We start from the raw sequence: 19,509 nt of genomic DNA, 5'->3' as shown, positions 1-19,509 counted from the left end.
TATGTAAATTCGGTCTTGGAGAGCGTCATCCTAAAAAGGAAACAAATTGACATATAAGCTGACTTTGAGAGTCTCTGATGTATGGTTTGGATAAATATTACACATACTGAAGTCATTACAGGATGAATTGTAACACTAAGAGACAACATTAAAATAAATTAATTTGCAAAATAGCCCTATCACGCTATTGAACTACTGAATGACTCAACTTTAAGATAAGTGGTTAAAAAATATTGTAATCAAATGCTATTCATCATTTATTTCTTACATAAATCTACTGTATGGTTTTAGAAGATATGGAATATAGTGCATAGTTATATTGCCACTTTTAGTAATTTCTGAAACTTTACAGCCATTGGTAACCATTTCAGACCAAATAATACCATTTCTTTTGTATTCTGTTGAAGAAAGAAAATCAAGTGCTGAGAACTGAGGAGATGGTACATTTTCACTCTTAGGTGAATTATCACTTTCAGTCATCTGTCCTATATACTGCCTACTCTAAAAACAACTTTAATAACAGAATGCAAGAGATGCATTTTTAAGAAAACACCTTATTGTGAATTAACACATCTACAGTACATGTACGTTTCTAATTAGACCACTGATAAATAATAGATGTTTTTATTTGTGTCAGCATAGAAAGGTTACGGTGGCTGAACAGTAATCTCCTGTTTCCATTTCATTAAGTGTGCCTGTAGACAGCAACCTGTCCAAACTGTTTATGTCAAGCTAACCTATTTCTTTCTCAAGCTCAAGCAAGAAAGATATATAATGATCCTGCATATGTGAAAATGAACAGAACCAAGTGATATGGCCTAGATAGACACTTAAGTCTCATTTTGAGATGCTTTTGAGAGAACAGGAGAGACTAAGTTTACTATCCTTTGTATAGGTATACTCACTTTATCAGAGCACTTGACAGAAGAACACGATTCCTGCAAGTCATGGATTTTCATACTTTCTCTTCCTGAGTTACTTGCAGTTTTTGAGTGAAGCAGTTTTAAAAGCTGGGTTTAGAATGTCTCATTCACACAAGTCATTGTAATGAATTAGCTGTAACTCAAGACTACAAAGCTGTTTAGGTGTATGCTGTCTGTGTTTACTGTGACAACATGTCCTCACTCCAGGCAGTACATTACAGGTTTTATTTGACTTTAGGCCATTTTTGTTACTTGTATTTTTGCGTACCAAAATCAAATATAAGTTGCTTGTTTGTACTGATATGTATGTTTGCATTGGACTTTTACACTGAACAGTTCACTCAAGAAATTGTCAGAAGTTACTCACCCTCATCATAAAATTAGTTTGCACAAGTCATTTGATATATTCCAAATCCACTCAAGCAATATGACAGAGGTATGTGAGGAGCAGATGAACATTTAAGCAATCCATTTGCTGAAAATCGCAAAAAAAATTGCCATTTACACAAAGAATAATAATTATAATAACTATATTAGCACCAATAGACAATGACATTTTGTTTATTATAAGCAAAAGCTGCAATTATTTTAAGCTCTCTGAAGCTGGATGGATTCTGATTGGCAGTCAGTGTTTTTATTGCTAAAAAATTCTGAATGCGTTTTCAATGTTATTGTTCCTTTGTGACATTGTTATAGTTATAGTTTATTAAAACTTTACAATTATAGGTACAGTTATCATCCTTGCTGTGAGTGGTCCTTTAGAATTTTTGCTTAAAAGACGGTACAATGTGTGCATATTTTTGATAAAGCATATATAATAAAATTTGTTTAGAACTAAAGAAATCGATCTATAGAGAATGGTAACGTGATAAACATGCAATCATTATTTAGACTAAAATGTCTTAAGCACTCAAAGAAACCTTCTGACAGACAGTGTCGCTACGGCTTTAAGCTTGTAACACACACAAAGAGTGCATGGGAATTTTCTCCTGCATAGGTACAGGTGGGCTGGTTCTCTATCACACACACTTACCCAATCCAGCCTCTACAGCCAGTGTAGATTGTGCGCAGTCCTGCACTCAGGTGGAAACTTCAAAGCACGCTACACTCTCACAGCAACAGCAACAGACACAGAGCAGGTAGGCACCATCCATATTCTCAGTCTGTTTAATTACCAGAAATGGTAAATCACAGCTGTCCTGTGAGAAGAAATATGCTTGTAGATCATGACAAATTACTTTATTAAAATTATTGCAAGCCTAAATCAAGCAGATCCAAAGTCTTAAGTGTAAAGTTTGTATGGGTGTTTTTCTAAAGTACATGGGGCGGAAAACAATTTGAGTCTAGTCCTAAAGATCAGTCATCTGCCTCCCAAGTACTCCCCCCCAAAATTAATGCTATTCCTTGTTTCCTGTTGCTGTCAGACAGAGATCAGAAAAGAGGCATGCGAAAAGCGATAAACCTATTCTGCTACGTTTTAAGGCGTTAGAGGAAGGGCTCAGTCAGGATATGGGTGACACTCGAGCCGCTTTAGGGAGGACAAGTCTCAAGCTTTAAATGGGAGCGCAAAAGGTGTCTGAGAGAACATGCTGTAATCTGAGAAAACAATAGACTTGACCCACAAAACCCGATAAAACCATTTTTTCCATCTACTCTGTTTGATACTTAAAGACAGATTTACATGTTATAAATTAACCACAAATATTATTTGTCGAACACAATTAGTGATGTATGAATTGAGCCATTAAGAATACGTTACAAGCGATAATGCATGCGGCTCAACTTGTATATACTGTATTATGGAATTTTCTTGGAATATCTGAACAGCTGACACAGCACTAAACTTAATGTTGCATGAATATTCCATGCTAATATGTTTCTATTAATCTTAAACTTACAAAGTGCTGTTGTCACATATTCCAGGGACATTAAAAATGTTAACATCTCTGCTTTTCATGTGTGCTTTTGGGCAAAGATTAACGGAGCTTGGCTAACAAAGTACTTATGTTAGTAATAAAGTAGCACTTTAAAAGTGTACTGTAATGTGGAGAAGTCCTTACAAGGTGACAGCTTAGTCCTCAACTCAATTCCTCTTTAGTCTCTGCGATTTAACTAACATGACTGTAAAAAAAATACAATAAATCAGAGTGTACCACACCTGTAAAGCGCATGTGCCATCTTCCAAGATCTTTGCACAGATTAAAAGCTTTATGTAACATTAAACTTTGCTCAACACAGTCTGGTGATCTGATCCACAGGAGCTTGTGATGGAACGGGTAAAACATTAGCCAAACAAAGTACCTCTAACTTCCTGGGAACCAAGAAATTGAAGGTCATTATGGGTGAGACAGGGCCTAGGGCAAAGAAGTTCTGCTCCCCAAATACTGGGTGGTTTCGTGCGACTGAACACTGTGTATCTGCATGGACGTTATTTGCTTTAAGTGGGCATGTAATGGTCTTGCAAAGCCCTAGAGCGGTGCAGGAAACATAGCAGAGGTAAGTTGTACTGGGACTTTGACATTTAGAACACTGCCATATGTCCCACATGAGCAGTTTATGCATACCACCTTCCCCTTAAGCAGATAGTGAGGGAAGAAATCAATCTGAAAAGAGTAAAAAAAAACTCAAGCGTCTGTTTAGAAGACAATGCAGTGTGAAGACGTCCTGTCGCACTTCTGAAGAAACTGCATTTCCAAATTCTTTAGACTAGTATCCTTCAGCTATGATATTGAGGGTAAGTTTCTAATGATCTGCCTATACCAATGTGCTAAAGCAACATGCTCCCTAACAGGCAAAAATAGTTCACAGACCAGAGACACTATCATTTATGCAGGCAGCATTTCACTATTTGGTACACAAAGAAGTTTATCTCTGGGTTTCTGTGTCGGTCAGGTCAAAACAAAAAAACTAAGCAAAGAAGGGGCATGTTTAGCTTTCAAAGACACTTACTTGTGCCACCATGATTTGATAAAAGATTGGCATCCTTTACTTGACCACATGATGTGGTACCAGTGTTTGTCTTGAGAGATGGTCATCTAAAGGACAGGGCAAAATTACACCATATTAGTATACATTGTGACTTTCTATTCACAGTGTTTGACACAAGAAGTGGCCCATACAGTAAATTGAGAAAATGTTTATGCATGTGAAACATCCCGTTTTTGAGAAGCTGTTTCTGTTTCCTTAAGAACTTGACCACAAACCGATTCATCATATGAAATTGTGACTGTGCATTAAAAGGATAGTCATTCACCCAAAACTGAAAAGCACTGCCATCATTTGCTCACGCTCATGTCATGGCATGACCATTTGAATGCAATTACACTGAAGAGGGACCTACGTTTTCCAGTTTAAAAAAAGGATGCAAAATGAGAACAGATAATTAGAAAATTAACCAGGCCGTTCTTCTGAATTTTTCCTTTTATATTCTGCAGAAGAAAGAAAGTCATGCAGGTTAAAAAAAAAAGAATGTGAGGGTGGGCTTTAAACTGTCAAGAATCACCCTGGAATTATCTAAAGAGGCCATTGTAAATGTCTTCACAAACATTCTTTGTGGGACACAATACAGGGTTTATGCATGACGATTGTCATTAAGAAATATTGGGCATGACGGGAATTGATATTATGTGTAATTTGGAATGTTCATAATACAGAGACTGCTTTGTGAGCCAATTTAATGCTCTAAACATCACAACATGGGCTAAAAACAGGCAGTAAAACTCACAGGTCAGTAGTCAGGCTTTCAAGTTTACTATCAAATAAACCCAAGGCTCAACACAATCAATTCTTTATGGTTAGCAGTTTGGGCAAATGTACACTGAAAAATCTAAATCATAAATTTGAACCTTTTGGTGGTCAAACGTGCACAATGGCCAAGAGTGCAAAATTACAATGTGAAATATGTAGGTATTTTTTATTAGTTAAATATGAGGGGAAAACAATAAGTATCCTTTGGTAGTATGATGCACAGAAATTACATGTTTCACATATAATGACAGCAAGCAATAGCTATATAATAGCAAATAAACAGTGGAAATTGAGGTTGCATAGTTGCAATTGCATTAACATAAGGCTTAAGGTTTTTTCACACAAATATCGGAGACAAAACCACAGGGCCTCTTCTGTTTGTATCCAACAGTTCACGAGAGAAGATAATTGGATGATACTCTGATTTCACACGATTACAGAAATATCAATCCATAATCTGGCAAAAACATGCAAGTGTCTGTGTCCAGAGGAAATAGACACCAGTTCAGCCAGTTTGCTTGGTGGAACCTGCAGCCCAGTATGGCTGGGTGGGGATAGCAATAAGTGGAGAAGATGCTTACAGTGGTTTGGCCGCAAAAGATTAGTCTACCGCCAAAGGTTCTCCCAATGGGAATCTTCCATTCCCTTTTCATTTACCTTCTCAGGGCGTTGCAGTTCAGAGATGCTTCCTTTAATGGTTAATGGAGAAAGCACAGGACTCCACCCAGATAACAGCTTCTTGCTATCCTGGCTGAGCCCACTCACCCTGCAGTAAGAAAACACAGAGCTCTTTATCAGTGCGGGAATCAGCAAATGTTTTCTAAAGAACAAAGATCATTTAAGGAATACTTTACCAAAAATGAACATTCTGTGGTCATTTACTTATCAGAACCCATATGACTTTTGCCAAATTCTTAATAATATTCTATTCACTGATTTAAATACAATGAAATTGGTCTCAAGCTTTAAAACTTAAAAAGGATGCAGTAATACCATGGAAACGTTGGCAATGTGAAGGGCCAGACAAAACCTTGTACTTCCGTAATCTGAAGTATTTGTGAGTGAAAGTGGATATTCAGCATGAAAAAAGTTGTAGGGCAAGACTTTATGTTATCCTTCAGGAACTGATTATATCATGAAAAGTGGGTGTTACAGTGCATACCAGAACGGAGGTGGTTGGAGGTTAAGTATTGAAATAAGAGGTACTGGTGACATCAGTTGAAAAAGAAGGTTGTAGAAAAAGAAGATTATTAAATTTTGATATTATTACACAAAGATCATTGTTGTGAATAACATGTAAATGAATGTAAATTAATTGTAATTTTCTACACCTCTGTAAAAGAGTATTTTTTAAAAGATTCACAATAGAAAATAGTGGAGGTGAGACAACACATTTAATGATGAATGAACAGCACGAGATTTAAATTTTATCCAGAACTTACAGTAAATTTTGTATAAACACATGTAAGAATTACTCAGCAACCAAATCCAAACTTATCAAAAGAAAGAAACTAAAAAAGGCAACAGAATTGAAGATATTAGATTTCTCTATGCACTTCTGCTATACAATGCGGTTACGTTTCTAAGCATCCCACAAACTGGAAAGATTACAATGGTTTGTTGCAATGAGGTTTGCATCTCCAGGCAACCAATCTATTATGATAAACTGTATTGACACTGGGCAAAGGGAACTACGAAAAAAAAAAATTACCAATGATAAACATTCCCAGATTGCCATCTTAAAAAAGATCTGGGAAGCCAAAACGTACTAGTCAAACCAACATCCGACAAAAATTCTGATGAAACACATGAACAAAGTTTGGACAAAAAAGTAAACCACTGGAAACAATATAGAACAATCTCGATCTTCTTCTCTCTGTTATTTTCTATTATTCCCATAGTATAGACTAGTTGTTGGCTCGTGTCCATAGACAAGTAACGGAGACAAACACAAGCACGATAATTCCATTCATCTGCAAGATTGTTTTCACTGACGGTAAATGAAAATTAAAAAGCAGCAAGAAAATGCAAAAACCAATAACAGTTGAGTTGAAGATCACATGGCCCCCAGACAATAATACTTTCACGCCAGCATTTAATTAATTTATTTTATATTTGTAAATGTACACACCACACAAAAGTGACAATGGAAACGGAATTCTTAAAATAGTGTGTTCCCTTAACACTGAAAAACACTCCATTTAGACGGTATTTCTCTGAATGGAGGATATGTTTCCAGCTGAAAGTAAGTCATTTGATAAAGGACAGGGACAAATTTAAATTAAAGATGCCAGGAATTCATGCTAAGACAGGGAACATGAAGTGCGTGAGGAGTAATTATACGTTCACAATCCATTCCATGTTAAACACAGACGTTCCTATTATGGTGGTGTGGAAAATTTCATAATTTTATGTGCGTCTGTGTGGTTAAGCATGCAAGAGTGTTTGTAAGAAAGAGAGTGAAAAAGCATGTGGTTGTGTGTTTTTTGGGGGTTTTTTCTACCATGGGCAAAGTTTGGTCATCATTACTTGCAAATATGTATTAACGCTGCCTCTCAAACACAAATGTAATGTGTGCGTTTTATCTGCATGGGTGCTTGTGTTTGCGCTCGTGCGTTAAACTGCAAACAAAAGCCTGTACATCATTCTCATCAAGAGGGGAAAGTCCACAATGGGGTGTTTCTGTTGACAGAGTTGACACAAATGATGTTCAAAAACAGATAGAACAGTCTACTGGTATACGCGGGCCATGAAGTGTCTAGACCTGTTCCAGAACATTTGCATAACTAAATTCTGTGCAAGCATTTTAATAAGTTATACTGAGTATTTTATTACAGAGAAAATATAGAGGCGACATGTCTTGACTTGAGACGAGAGGGGAAGTTGTCAGCTGCCGTCCTATAGAACTACATGCATAGGCCTATGTATTTAACATTGGGCCTAAGCTGTGAAGCCAGATTTTATCTCTCAGTGAGATTCTTCCTTTCCCTTCTCTTACTGACACCCAGACTTTAGACTCCTAAGCAGGGCACAATGTGGATTATGTCAAAAGATCCGGTCTCTGTTCTTGTCCAGCATTCCATATGGTGTCCCCAAAAGAAAAGCTTGTGTTAAGTCATCGCCATAAAATGGCCAAGCCACTGACCGCAACCCCTTTTTTTTTTTTTGTTCCACACATCACCACCCAGACTAAAACTGCCTTAACACAACCCGTGGTGCTTGTGACCAAGAGAAAAAGTATGGTAGTGTTTACAAAATATGTTCTCGTAAAGGTTTGCAAATACTACATTTAGCAGCAATGTACTAAAAAACAATACCACACTGCGGGTAAGACGTTTTACTTCTTATATCAACAAAAACAACCGATTCAAGCGACACGTTACAAGATAATACGATGCAGTGTTTACTGATACTGTAAACCAAAGCAAACAAAAAAGCCAACCTTCCTTTCTTATTAAGCCACTTGAAAATTAAGCTGTTTCACAAAATATTTATCTAAATACCTACATATGAAATGACGTCTGATAGATATATTTTAACCAAAATACTTTGAACTGTCAGTTCTCGGATTTCCCTAAACATGCATGGAATAAAACATTACAATACAAATGCCACCATAACAGTTACTGTCACAAACAAGGATGTATTTAGCGTAAATAAAACTCTGCAAAGAAATAGTTCACCAAGTGCACCCAGCAACCACAAAACCACGTGTTTTTGCAACTGTGTTTTGTGTAAGCACTGTAAGACTTATCATATATCTACAGTACTGGCAAATCCTCCAAAGGCATCATTAAAATTTCAGTCAATATCCTCTGTGTCTTTGTAAATTGATTTAACGTTTGTGATAAGATTTATTGACACCCTGAGGGTCTTATTTTCAAAGCATAAAAAATGACCCCAAAAAAGTGTTTGTTGCTTCCCATTTCTCTGCTCAGCCAAAAAAAAGAATTTAACTGACGTCTGTCAAACCTGTTCTATAACTGTGTAGATTTTTGCATCTTTTTTTCTTTATTTGCATGGATGTAAAAATCTGTCTATTGAAAATGCAGCAGTGCATGCTTGCATAAAATAACCATTGAATCTGACTCTGCATTTCTCTCTTCTCTAGACTGAGGAAGCATGAACTCTGGCACGGTACAGTATTCCGGAGTGAAGTACAGTGGCGAAATTCCTAGTGTTTATACAGACGATGACAAAAAGAAAAGATACGTGAAAAAAGATGGGAGCTGTAACATGGTTGTGCGGCACGTTCCAGAAAAGTGGCTTCTCTGGATCACTGACATCTTCACCACCCTGGTGGAGATCCGCTGGAGAGTCATGTTCTTGACATTTGCCCTCTCCTACATTCTATCATGGCTGTTTTTTGGAATTTTGTTCTGGATAATTGCACTGACCCACGGCGATATGAAAGACCCTAACAATGAGCCATGTGTTTATGAGGTTCGAAGTTTTACAGCTGCATTTCTGTTCTCATTAGAGACCCAGACCACCATTGGTTATGGCTTTCGGGGGATGTCTGAGAGCTGCATGATTGCCATCATCGTAGTTACCATCCAAGATGTCATCAGTGTCTTCATTGATACTTTTGTCATCGGCATTGCAGTCGCTAAGATGGCATCTGCCCGTAAGAGAGCCCAAACGGTAGGATTCAGCAACTGTGCACTGATCAGCTTTCGTGACGGTCACCTATGCCTGTCGTGGCGGGTTGGGGACTTCCGAAGGAACCACATGGTAGAAGGTACAGCTCATGCACAGCTGGTACGGCAGCTGGCACACAGTACAGGTAAAGTTAATGTTATATACAAAGACCTCAGCATTGAAGAGAACAACATCATCCTGGCCACCCCAACAACCATAGTTCATAAAATCAGCCCTGGCAGTCCTCTATACAAGGTGAGCTTGAAGGACCTGAGAAAGGAGAACTTTGAACTGGTGGTCTCTTTCACCTATATGGACGACTGCACGGGCATCCTTCACCAGACACGCACATCCTACACTCCAAGTGAGATTCTGTGGGGACAGCACTTTCAGGAGATGATCAGGGTCACCCGCAGGAACTACAGAGTGGACTACGCCCTGTTCAACCACACAGTTAAAGTCCTGGTCCCAGAATTAAGCGCAGAGGAGTATGACCTAAAGAAGTGCTCTCAACAGCCAAAACACAAACCACTCCACATAAGTTCTCCAACGGCAGCTGTGGAATTGGTTAATGGGAAAAGTCTTGAGGCAGAAAAGGCATCCACCAGCAGTGCTGTCCAAGAACAAAAGTTATAACAGTAGACTTGATACATCCTGACTCTTCTGTAGCACTTTGAAATCAGGCTTCCTCAAAGGGCATCACTATTGTAAGAAATAGCCTAGCGCACTTATAGTTAGATTTAAACATAAGGTGTGCTGTCAGTTAGCAGGAAAATCTTAAATAGCCCTTCTAACACAGACAGCATACTGGACTAGTGCTGGAATATCACATTAAAGCACTGTAAGCACTTTGGCTTTAATGAAAATCCAGTTAGAGCACCAAATTCAAAAAGCTTTCTTCAGTTAGTATTTTATTTATTTGTGTATATCTATGTGGCATAAGGCAGCCTTGCACAAACTCAGTATCACTTTATACCACTTTACCACTGATGTCACAGCTTTGATGGACATTACAGACTACTTCTATGACCTTGAAGGTTCTTTGATATCCCAAGATGCATAAAAGGACCTCCTTGATTAAATTATGAACCCAAACCTTCAACCTACATAAGAGGCAATGGATCAATTATAATGACAGTGACGTTAACCGGACCAAACTGTGGTCAGTCAGTGTGTCTCTTTGGCATGAGCTGAGTAAGTGCAGAACACTGTTCTACCTTATTTTGCAGAGTGGTTAACCTTTCCGTCCAAACAACTAATAAAATCTTTTGGAAACAAGAGCCCCAGTGGCAATTTTCAATATTTACACAGCAAGCATCCAATTCCCTTAAGGACAATCTAACAGTTGATAAATGAGTGTTTAGATTTCATTATGTAATGTATCACTGAAGAGACCTCACCTCCTGCAACCGAACAATTGAAAAATATTGACATCACATTTTATTATAATTTTTAAATATTTAAACATTTATGCTACAATATATTAAACTGTATATGTACACAAACATTTTTTAGATAATTTTTTGAAATGTTTATTTAATAAAATGACTGTTGTTAAAATCATTAAACCATAAACTGATGTTATCCCACTGACCACATCCAATAATTTGGCATGGCAAAAAAGTTCAGGATGTCCTCTTCAAAACAGACCAGGATTCAAAACAGTGGCATGTATGGTCTCAGAGATATTAACAAAAAACATATGTCTACTACAGTGAATAAAACTGCTGGGTCCCAGGAGGTTTTCCTCGGAAAGTGAAGTCTCCAGCCCTCCACCTTGTGGTTGGATGCAGTGCTGTCCAAGCATCGCCTCAAATTAGGCTGAAAGGTAAACAGAGGCCGGACAGCTCATGCACCACGTTTCGCCTATAAATAGTCTGTATTATTTATAGACTTGAACAAGAAAGTAACTAAAATAAGCACTTTGCAACAGGCTTCACAAATAAAAGTTTAACACGGCTCATTAGTTATGATAAGTAAGCAGTGTGTGACACGCAGCAGCCGGGAAGGGCAAAGGCCTGTGGAACACTTACTGCTGAGTTTTCATTGGACCACTTATAAAGGGAAGGAGAAACATTCCTCTGATTGAACAATAAATGATCTTTCAAAATGGTCTTGAATTACTGATTCCCAATAATACGATGCACAGTCATCATATAAGGCGCCGAAAGACAAAAAATACCTGAATTACTTTAGAGTAAATACAGAAATACAAACAATGGATCCTATAGTATTTGTTGGTCATATTTCATAATAGCAAAACCCAAAATATCATGTTTCCAGACTGTATGACTGAACTGTTTTCAGTCAATGGCATATCCCCAGACTAAATGCCACAACAGCATTTCATGTTAAATTGTTTTGTATAGAATTTGTTTATTGAAACAAAATATCTTCATAAAGAATTCTCTAGAGCCTGGTAAATAAAAACTGACTTTGGACCCCATAGGATATATTGTGTGATTCCTATAGTATGCGTGTTGAAAAGAAATACGTAACGTTACCATAAACCACAAAATAAGCTTTAAATTTTGTTTTATTTCAGGAAATTGTGCTTTCAGGAAATGTTTACTCTTACTCATAGTTAAATATCTGAGGTCGGTGAGAGAAATACACAATATTGTTTTTCAGCTACAAATGTTCCTCACTCACAAACTGTCGTGTTAAATCACCTTGCGCTTATATTTATGACTTATTAAATTATGCAATTACGATTTTGTCAAAGTAACAGTGAGAGAAATCGTACTGTTGCTATGGTTACCTCCTCAGACGCACGCGACGTGTAACTTGCCACTGTGTTGAAAAGGTTGTTTAAAAACTCTGCTGACACATACTTGTGAAAGAATACATACTTTTAGACACCCACATGCTTTTGTTTTGGCTTCCTTCGGGGGGATTCAAGCCTTAATTTGCAAGTCGCTGTGGGTCCGCGTTTCACTTGCTCTCCACTCTGGGAGGAAGACTGTTTTATCCGCGCGTGAAACTCTCCCTCTCTCATCGGATTGGCGGTTTTCAGAAAGGGGGTGTGGCTAGCCGTTGCGTCTTGTTTAAATGGGTTTGAAGCCTAGAAGAAACAGCACATGAGTTACCGCACGCCGCAAACAAGAGGAGGAACGTGGAGAGTTTTGCTCTTATGCTTCATATCAAATACTACTAATACTTTACGTGGAGAGAACAAGATCAATGAGAAGACAGTGTGGATAGTAAAACCATTCGTGGGATATTTTTTATTTATGAGAACTTTTTCGTGTTCATTTACAAATGACTAGGTAAGGTCGCACATATATTTGCTGACATATTTTATGCAACTGTAAATAAAAATACTGTTTGACAATATAAAGTGTTTTGTGCTATACATTTTAACTTCATTCCATTGACAATACAGCGATTCAGATGTTGCTCTTTCAGTGCACAAGAGACTTTTAGTGGAGTTCTCGGTTATATTTGACTTTTGATAACAGTCTAAACATATGTGAGAACATTGTTTAGCTCTCTATTGAAAGTTTATAGCAGACACATATCAGTTTAAAAAAAACGACAAGCAGATCACGTTATCAGACGTTATCTTAGTTTGATCTCCGTTTAATAATATTACTAAGTAATTTCTACATTTATTTCTGACTCCCATGTGCATGACACTTCAATGAAACATGTGTGTTCAATATTTGATATTCATTTTCTTTGAAGACAAATGCACAAGGTGACACAGCATCCTAAATGTCTCATTCCTTTATGCATTAGTAAGTCATTCAATAGAAACAAGATTAAGGGAATGCCTTTTCCACCAACACCTGTTGACTTCTCCATATACTTCTCTGCTTGACAGATTTGCCTTATAAAAGGAGCATATGGGGTTTAGTACTGTATTATTTGTTTTGTTGCATGCAATACGTGAGGTTAAATATTATATAGCCTGATATTGTTCTTAGTGGTCTATTCTATTGAACTCAATGTTGCTAAGTGTGCATTTGTCTAATATATTTGGAGCACAGCTGTGCTCAGCAGTTGTCAGGCGTCAGTCGGACACGCAGATCCTCTTTTCTGCCTTAAACACTGAAAGACTTTCAATTGGCAGCTAAATTGGGGCTTAGCTTGATTGTCAGGTCTATGCACACCACATAGTGTAAACTGTTAAATATGATAGGGCAAAAAGAATTTCCCTAAAATATGCAGCCATATTTTAGGAATATTAATCCTACTTAGATCACTCAAAAGAATGTAGACTTTTATGTAACATTTTCCATTGGTCCTCACTGGTCCACGCCATCAAAATAAACATCTTTCCTAGATATAAACACTGTCATATTATGTTTCATGTAAGAAATAATGGCATCTTTCAACCTGCTCTTTATCTGAATGTCTGTGGGGCCACATGTGAAAACATGCCTTTAGAAAAAAACAAAAGAAAATAAACCGCTTACTTTTGTTTTAGATGGCAGAAATGTCCTTACTAGTATATATATAGCCTAATAAAAAAATTATTTCTGTTTAAATACGAATTTTCTCAGGGTTCATTCCGTCTTGCTCTCTCGCTGTCTTTTTCTCTTTCAGATCCTTCTCTGTTTCGTGCATTTGCTAAATAAGTTTCGTGCATTTGCTAAATAAGACAAAATGAGACCTTTCTTTTCAGTTATGGTTGCTAAGAACATTGAGGGCAGAATAGGAGCTTTAATGAGTAGTGTTTTAGCCCTCCCTGGGGAATTGTCACAGGGCTGTCATTATACTGCTGAGAGAGAAGATGAGGTCCCAGAGGACAAGCTCTCAAGTCAACAAGCCTCGTCTCAGTCCCTGCTCTGCACCCTACTGCAAACCAGTCTTAGCTTGTTTTTACCTTTGCTGATGTTTAAGTAATAGTTCAGAATGTACTTTGAGACAGTATATGAAGAGGTTGGACGCAAGAACAAATCTGATCAGAGAACGCATGTGTTCTCTTTCGACTAAATTAGTTCTATTTCCCTGTTTGACTTTTAAAATGTCAAAAATCCTTTAGGGAACAAGTCTTTTTAATAGCACTGGACTTTCATGGAAAAGACCAGCTTTTTACCTGGAATACCTGTGGTGACCTTTTTCTGATGATTTGTGAATATCCTGTGAGACACTCTTTAAAAGCATTTTATTATTGTTTAGTACACTAAAAATAGATAACATGTTAAATACACAGAGGATACTGTAAAGGTTTTGAATAGAGCTTTAAGGAACCCACTGCCGATTATAGATACGTTTTTACCAATTTAAATGAGTGCATAGGTAATAGACACACGTGACTGAGCAAACCAATTTTCCATTCACCCTTATCCTGGTTAGCACAGTATGTGAAAACGGGTATTATTAATGGTCCTGTGGGCAAGTACACTATATGGGAGAAAGCATAAATCAACAGGTTGGCATGGCATGTGTTGTGGTTTACTGCCTAGTAAAATGTCACTGTATTCAAGAAATGTTTTTTTGACAAAAATAAATTGACACAGGTGTTGGTCATTTTGGTGGACAACTGATGATCCATAATAAAAAAAATCACATTCAAACAAGAAACTATTTACTTCACATCTTTTATTTCACAGCCTCACTGATGATTTAGAGAACTTGGGTTCTGTTATTTTGTCCATTATGAGTGAAGTCTTGTTGGCTTACACTGCTGTTTTTTTCTGAAAGGAATGGTCAGGGTGCTCTAAAGTTTCAAAGTATGAGTTTTTGATTAAGCACATACCACATGCATCAAAGTTAGAATTATTTCATGTGATACTAAAATGTTAACATTTCTGATATAATCAGTGTACAAATTTATCAGTTCAAGCTGAGACTTGCATGAGAATGCGTGAGAATTATGTGCATCACATTTGGTCTCGGGGTCCTGTGCACTGTTAGATCCAAAAATTCAGTTCAGTGAATGTTCATGTTAAGAGAAGGTGGAGTTTACAGTCTCAGCCAATTAATGTTAACATGTATCTTGTTTCTTGTTTCCGATAGGACATTTGATCAATGATATCAGCAGAGCAGATGAGAACCGAGTGATCGCCCCATCCTTGGCCCTTTCTGTCAATCAAAGGTCCAACTGGAGCAAAGAGACGCCTCCTGCGTCCGGCTCTGAACAAACCCATTTCCTGCTTGTGTTGGTCCCCTCGAGTGTTTCAAAACTGTTTCTCCAACGCTTTTTCCAGAAACTAAGACTGTTTTCCAAAGCAGAAACAGCACAGACCTCCCAGACTGAGGTGATGGGAAGTGTGCGGGCCAACCGCTACAGCATCGTGTCATCAGAGGAGGACGGTATGAAGTTGGCCACTGCTGCGGTGCCAAATGGGTACGGTAACGGGAAGGGTAAAGTCCACACCCGTCACCAGACCCAAAGCAGGTTTGTCAAGAAAGACGGACACTGCAACGTGCAGTTCATCAACGTAAGTGAGAAGAGCCAGCGCTACCTGGCCGACATCTTCACCACGTGCGTGGACATTCGCTGGCGATGGATGTTCGTTATCTTCTGCTTGGCCTTCCTGCTGTCATGGCTGTTTTTTGGATGTATCTTCTGGCTGGTTGCAATATTTCATGGAGATCTGGAGAACGACGGGCCTAAGTGTGTCTCCAATGTCAGCACCTTCACGGCTGCCTTTCTCTTCTCGATCGAGACACAGACCACCATCGGCTACGGGTATCGCTATGTCACAGACGAGTGCCCCATCGCCGTGTTCATGGTTGTATTTCAGAGCATAGTCGGCTGCATCATTGACGCCTTCATCATCGGTGCCGTCATGGCTAAGATGGCAAAGCCCAAGAAGCGGAACGAAACTCTGGTGTTCAGCCACAATGCTACGGTGGCCATGAGGGACAATAAGCTGTGTCTGATGTGGAGGGTGGGCAACTTGCGCAAAAGCCACCTGGTAGAGGCTCACGTTCGAGCTCAGCTCCTTAGATCTCGCACCACAGCTGAAGGAGAGTTTATCCCTCTAGACCAGATGGACATCGACGTGGGCTTTGACAGTGGGATTGACCGCATCTTCTTGGTGTCACCGATCACCATCGTCCATGAGATCGACGAGGACAGCCCTTTCTACGACATGAGCAAACAGGAAATGGAGAACTCTGATTTTGAAATCGTAGTTATCCTGGAGGGCATGGTGGAGGCCACGGCCATGACCACCCAGTGCCGCAGCTCCTACGTGGCCAGTGAGATCCTTTGGGGACACAGATTTGAACCCGTCCTCTTCGAGGAGAAAAACTATTACAAAGTAGACTACTCTCGTTTTCACAAGACCTATGAAGTGCCCAGCACCCCCCTGTGCAGCGCAAGGGACCTTGCTGAGAAAAAATATATCCTATCCAACTCAAATTCTTTTTGCTATGAGAACGAGGTGGCCCTTTCAAGCAAAGAGGACAAAGAGGAGGGGACTGGGGACAGCCTGGGTCCTGGCGGCACAAACACGGACACTAGCTCAGACTCTGACCACAGCCAGGCCACCGTTCCCTTAGAACCGCGGCCTCTACGGCGGGAATCTGAAATATGACTGTGCAGAACTAGCGGAAAGGTTTTACAGACACCTCTTCATACAGGCACATTGAGCTGAACTGAGCCCCTCGGCGAGGCAGACTCAAGCTAACGGTACAGTTACGAGGAGGAATCGACAGAGAAACTGTACAAGAGTGTTCTTACGAGTATGCATGGTTAAATAAAACACAGCATAGAGGCACTGCACAGCTAATGAAGAATGCACATCAAAGGAGAGAGAGAGAGAGAGTTCCCCATTTAGGTGACACTACCTTTTTAGACCGTTGCTTCTGAATGACGTGAAGCCGAGAGGATGTAACCGGTTGGCAAAACTTGAAAATGAGCAGGCATGTGTCCATGTGCAGCTGTCCAAAGATGTGAAAACGATTCGAGCTCAGACCAATATTTTCATTCAGCCTTTTACTCATGCTGCTACCAAAGTTGATAATATTGTGAAAAATTCTGAAATTTTACATTGGGCATTTTTGAATAGCTGCAAAAAATAAGTGCTTAATATTATCAATACGGCATTATACAAATCAGAAAAAAAACAGCCAGGAGTGTTAGTCCATGTCTTAAGTATCACTAAAAATTCCTGTTCCTACCGTCTAGTTAATTATTACATCATCCCCTCCTTTCTTTTCTATTTAAATCCACAGGTCTTTATGTGAGGCTTTGGGTATTTCTGGAACAACCTTTTAGGGGGCTTAGGTCTAGACCTCTATTTGGGAATACAGACAACTTTGTGTCTACCCTTTAAAAAAATACTTTAAGTTGGAAGCCCTCCATAGAACATTTCATCTGAAAGGAGAAATGCACAGGAACATGCCTGTTTATTGCGATATATATATCAGACAGGGTCTTTAGATCAGTATCAGAATGAGAATCACAGTCGTCACGTCCCCGTGGACAAAGAGAGTGAACGTGTTAATGAATGTCTTTCTACAAGTGCTGCTATGTTGCATATTATAGAGTTTTAGACTTAAACCAAAGAGTATTCAAAGTGATCTTTCATAAAGAATGCATCAAATCCTTTTATTAGACGTAGGACAATAGGACAAGTCATGACGTGGAGTAAAAAATATATATATTTGTAAGTGAAAAGAAATGGTTTTTGTTTGCTTACGCACATATATGGTTTATTTTTATTGATTATTTTCTTATTCAAAGCCAAATGTGTATAAGACTATGAATAACAAAGCCCATTGGAAATAAGAGCTACAGGTTAGCCTACCTTATTTTCAAACCCTCCTTTCTATCCCGTAACTGCAGTGTTACTGTGGTTTAGTGCTACATGAGTGACTGGGTTGGAAAAAGTTGCTAGAAAACCTTTAGATTTAAGGTTCTATTTGCATGGATTACATATAGTTTCATTTACAGACTGCGTGAGTGTATATTGGCCGAACGGTTTGGGCTGTAATGGAAGAAAACAAGACAGAAAACAGAATCCACTCTCCCTTCTGACTTTAAACCTCTGTAATAATTAATTATTTCTCAATCAACTCTAACCTCTTGTCTTGCCTGACAAACTGCAATACAACCCTAATGACTTGTTTGGCAGGTGTACCGAGGACTGGGTATGTAGACTGAGATCATGGTACTGTGATCCAATGACAATCAGAACACAGAATCTGAGCTCAGAACCGCACTTGCACACAAAATGTGCTCCTGAGATATCACTTGACGTTTGATTGTGATGTCTAACGTGTCTCCTCTCACCCTTGCTTTTTCTTAAAAATTTCTTAAGTAACCCAAAACAGCCACTAGAGCATGTTCTCCGGAAAGCTCTATAAAAGGAGACAATAAAATTAGGGGATATTTATTTTGAAAATACTGCATGTTATGCAGCTGTGTTAAAAGTACAAAAGAGTATCAATTGCTATCAATGCTGCGTCATCCATAGCTTTTCTTTTTTTGTTTTTGGCATGTCCTTTTTCAAGAGACGCTTGATGAACAGCCAGATACGCAGTGCACCTGGTTCTCGCCGGGCTACTTGTTCGAAAGAAAATGCTCCTTTTAATGACTGTGGGTCTACAGGCAGCGTTTCTTTCTTTCTGTTGTAAATATCCCCATACTTTATGCAGTCGTTTTTTGTATCAGTCTTCCCTATTGTACTGAAAGAAAACAATGGAATGTACAGATTTTTATATTATGATTAATATTATTGTTGTTCTTATTATAATTATTATTATTGTAATTATTATTGTACATGCTATTTTATTTCATTTTTCAATAAAACGAGATTGAATGGTCAAAAGTCACTGTGTTCTTTGGGTAACTTGGATTGGTAAGTTCTTTAAATAAATATTGAAAACACTGGAAAGACTAAGCATAACACATAAAACAGATATACAGCTTGAATGTTGTAAACTACGGACAGATGCTATAAAATTGTCTTATAATAATATTTTTTAAAGACATCATAAAAGTACATATTCTTTAACTTATGGATGCTTCTTCAATTTAAGGCACTTTTATGTCACATGGGTTGATTTTTAACCTCTGTGTGTTTATTATATTATGATAACATTAAAACGTTTTTTAGCCCTTATATATAAATTGCACTGTTTTACCCTGTAACAGGCCCAGGTTTTCAATCATAAAATAAATGAAGCTAAGCTAAATCTAAAAATTTATAATAATACAATCATTTCAGTACTTAGAGTCATTTTCAAATGCTAGCTAAAATTACACTTAAGAAGACAAAAAAAGCAACATATA

General features: G+C 38.3%; 2 protein-coding genes across 3 annotated transcripts; both read left to right on the top strand.

Moving 5' to 3' along the window:
* Positions 1-1,923: 1,923 nt before the first annotated feature.
* On the top strand, positions 1,924-10,591 carry kcnj16 (potassium inwardly rectifying channel subfamily J member 16). 2 transcript variants are annotated; one of them, XM_043254100.1, is made up of 2 exons: positions 1,924-2,062; positions 8,782-10,591. In XM_043254100.1, exon 2 carries the CDS (start codon positions 8,793-8,795, stop codon positions 9,945-9,947), a length of 1,155 nt encoding a protein of 384 aa, XP_043110035.1. In that variant the 5' UTR covers positions 1,924-2,062; positions 8,782-8,792; the 3' UTR covers positions 9,948-10,591. The 2 variants fall into 2 exon arrangements, with proteins under 2 accessions (XP_043110035.1, XP_043110036.1); XM_043254101.1 differs by lacking the exon at positions 1,924-2,062 and adding an exon at positions 3,188-3,419.
* A 141-nt stretch (positions 10,592-10,732) lies between these two features.
* On the top strand, positions 10,733-19,024 carry kcnj2a (potassium inwardly rectifying channel subfamily J member 2a). The gene is made up of 2 exons (XM_043254099.1): positions 10,733-12,580; positions 15,279-19,024. The coding sequence occupies exon 2, from the start codon at positions 15,524-15,526 to the stop codon at positions 16,805-16,807; it is 1,284 nt and encodes a 427-aa protein (XP_043110034.1). The 5' UTR covers positions 10,733-12,580; positions 15,279-15,523; the 3' UTR covers positions 16,808-19,024.
* Positions 19,025-19,509: the final 485 nt, after the last annotated feature.

Source organism: Puntigrus tetrazona, chromosome 12 (assembly GCF_018831695.1).
Source record: "Puntigrus tetrazona isolate hp1 chromosome 12, ASM1883169v1, whole genome shotgun sequence".
NCBI classification, from domain to species: domain Eukaryota; kingdom Metazoa; phylum Chordata; class Actinopteri; order Cypriniformes; family Cyprinidae; genus Puntigrus; species Puntigrus tetrazona.
This window is presented reverse-complemented; position numbering and strand designations above follow the sequence as displayed.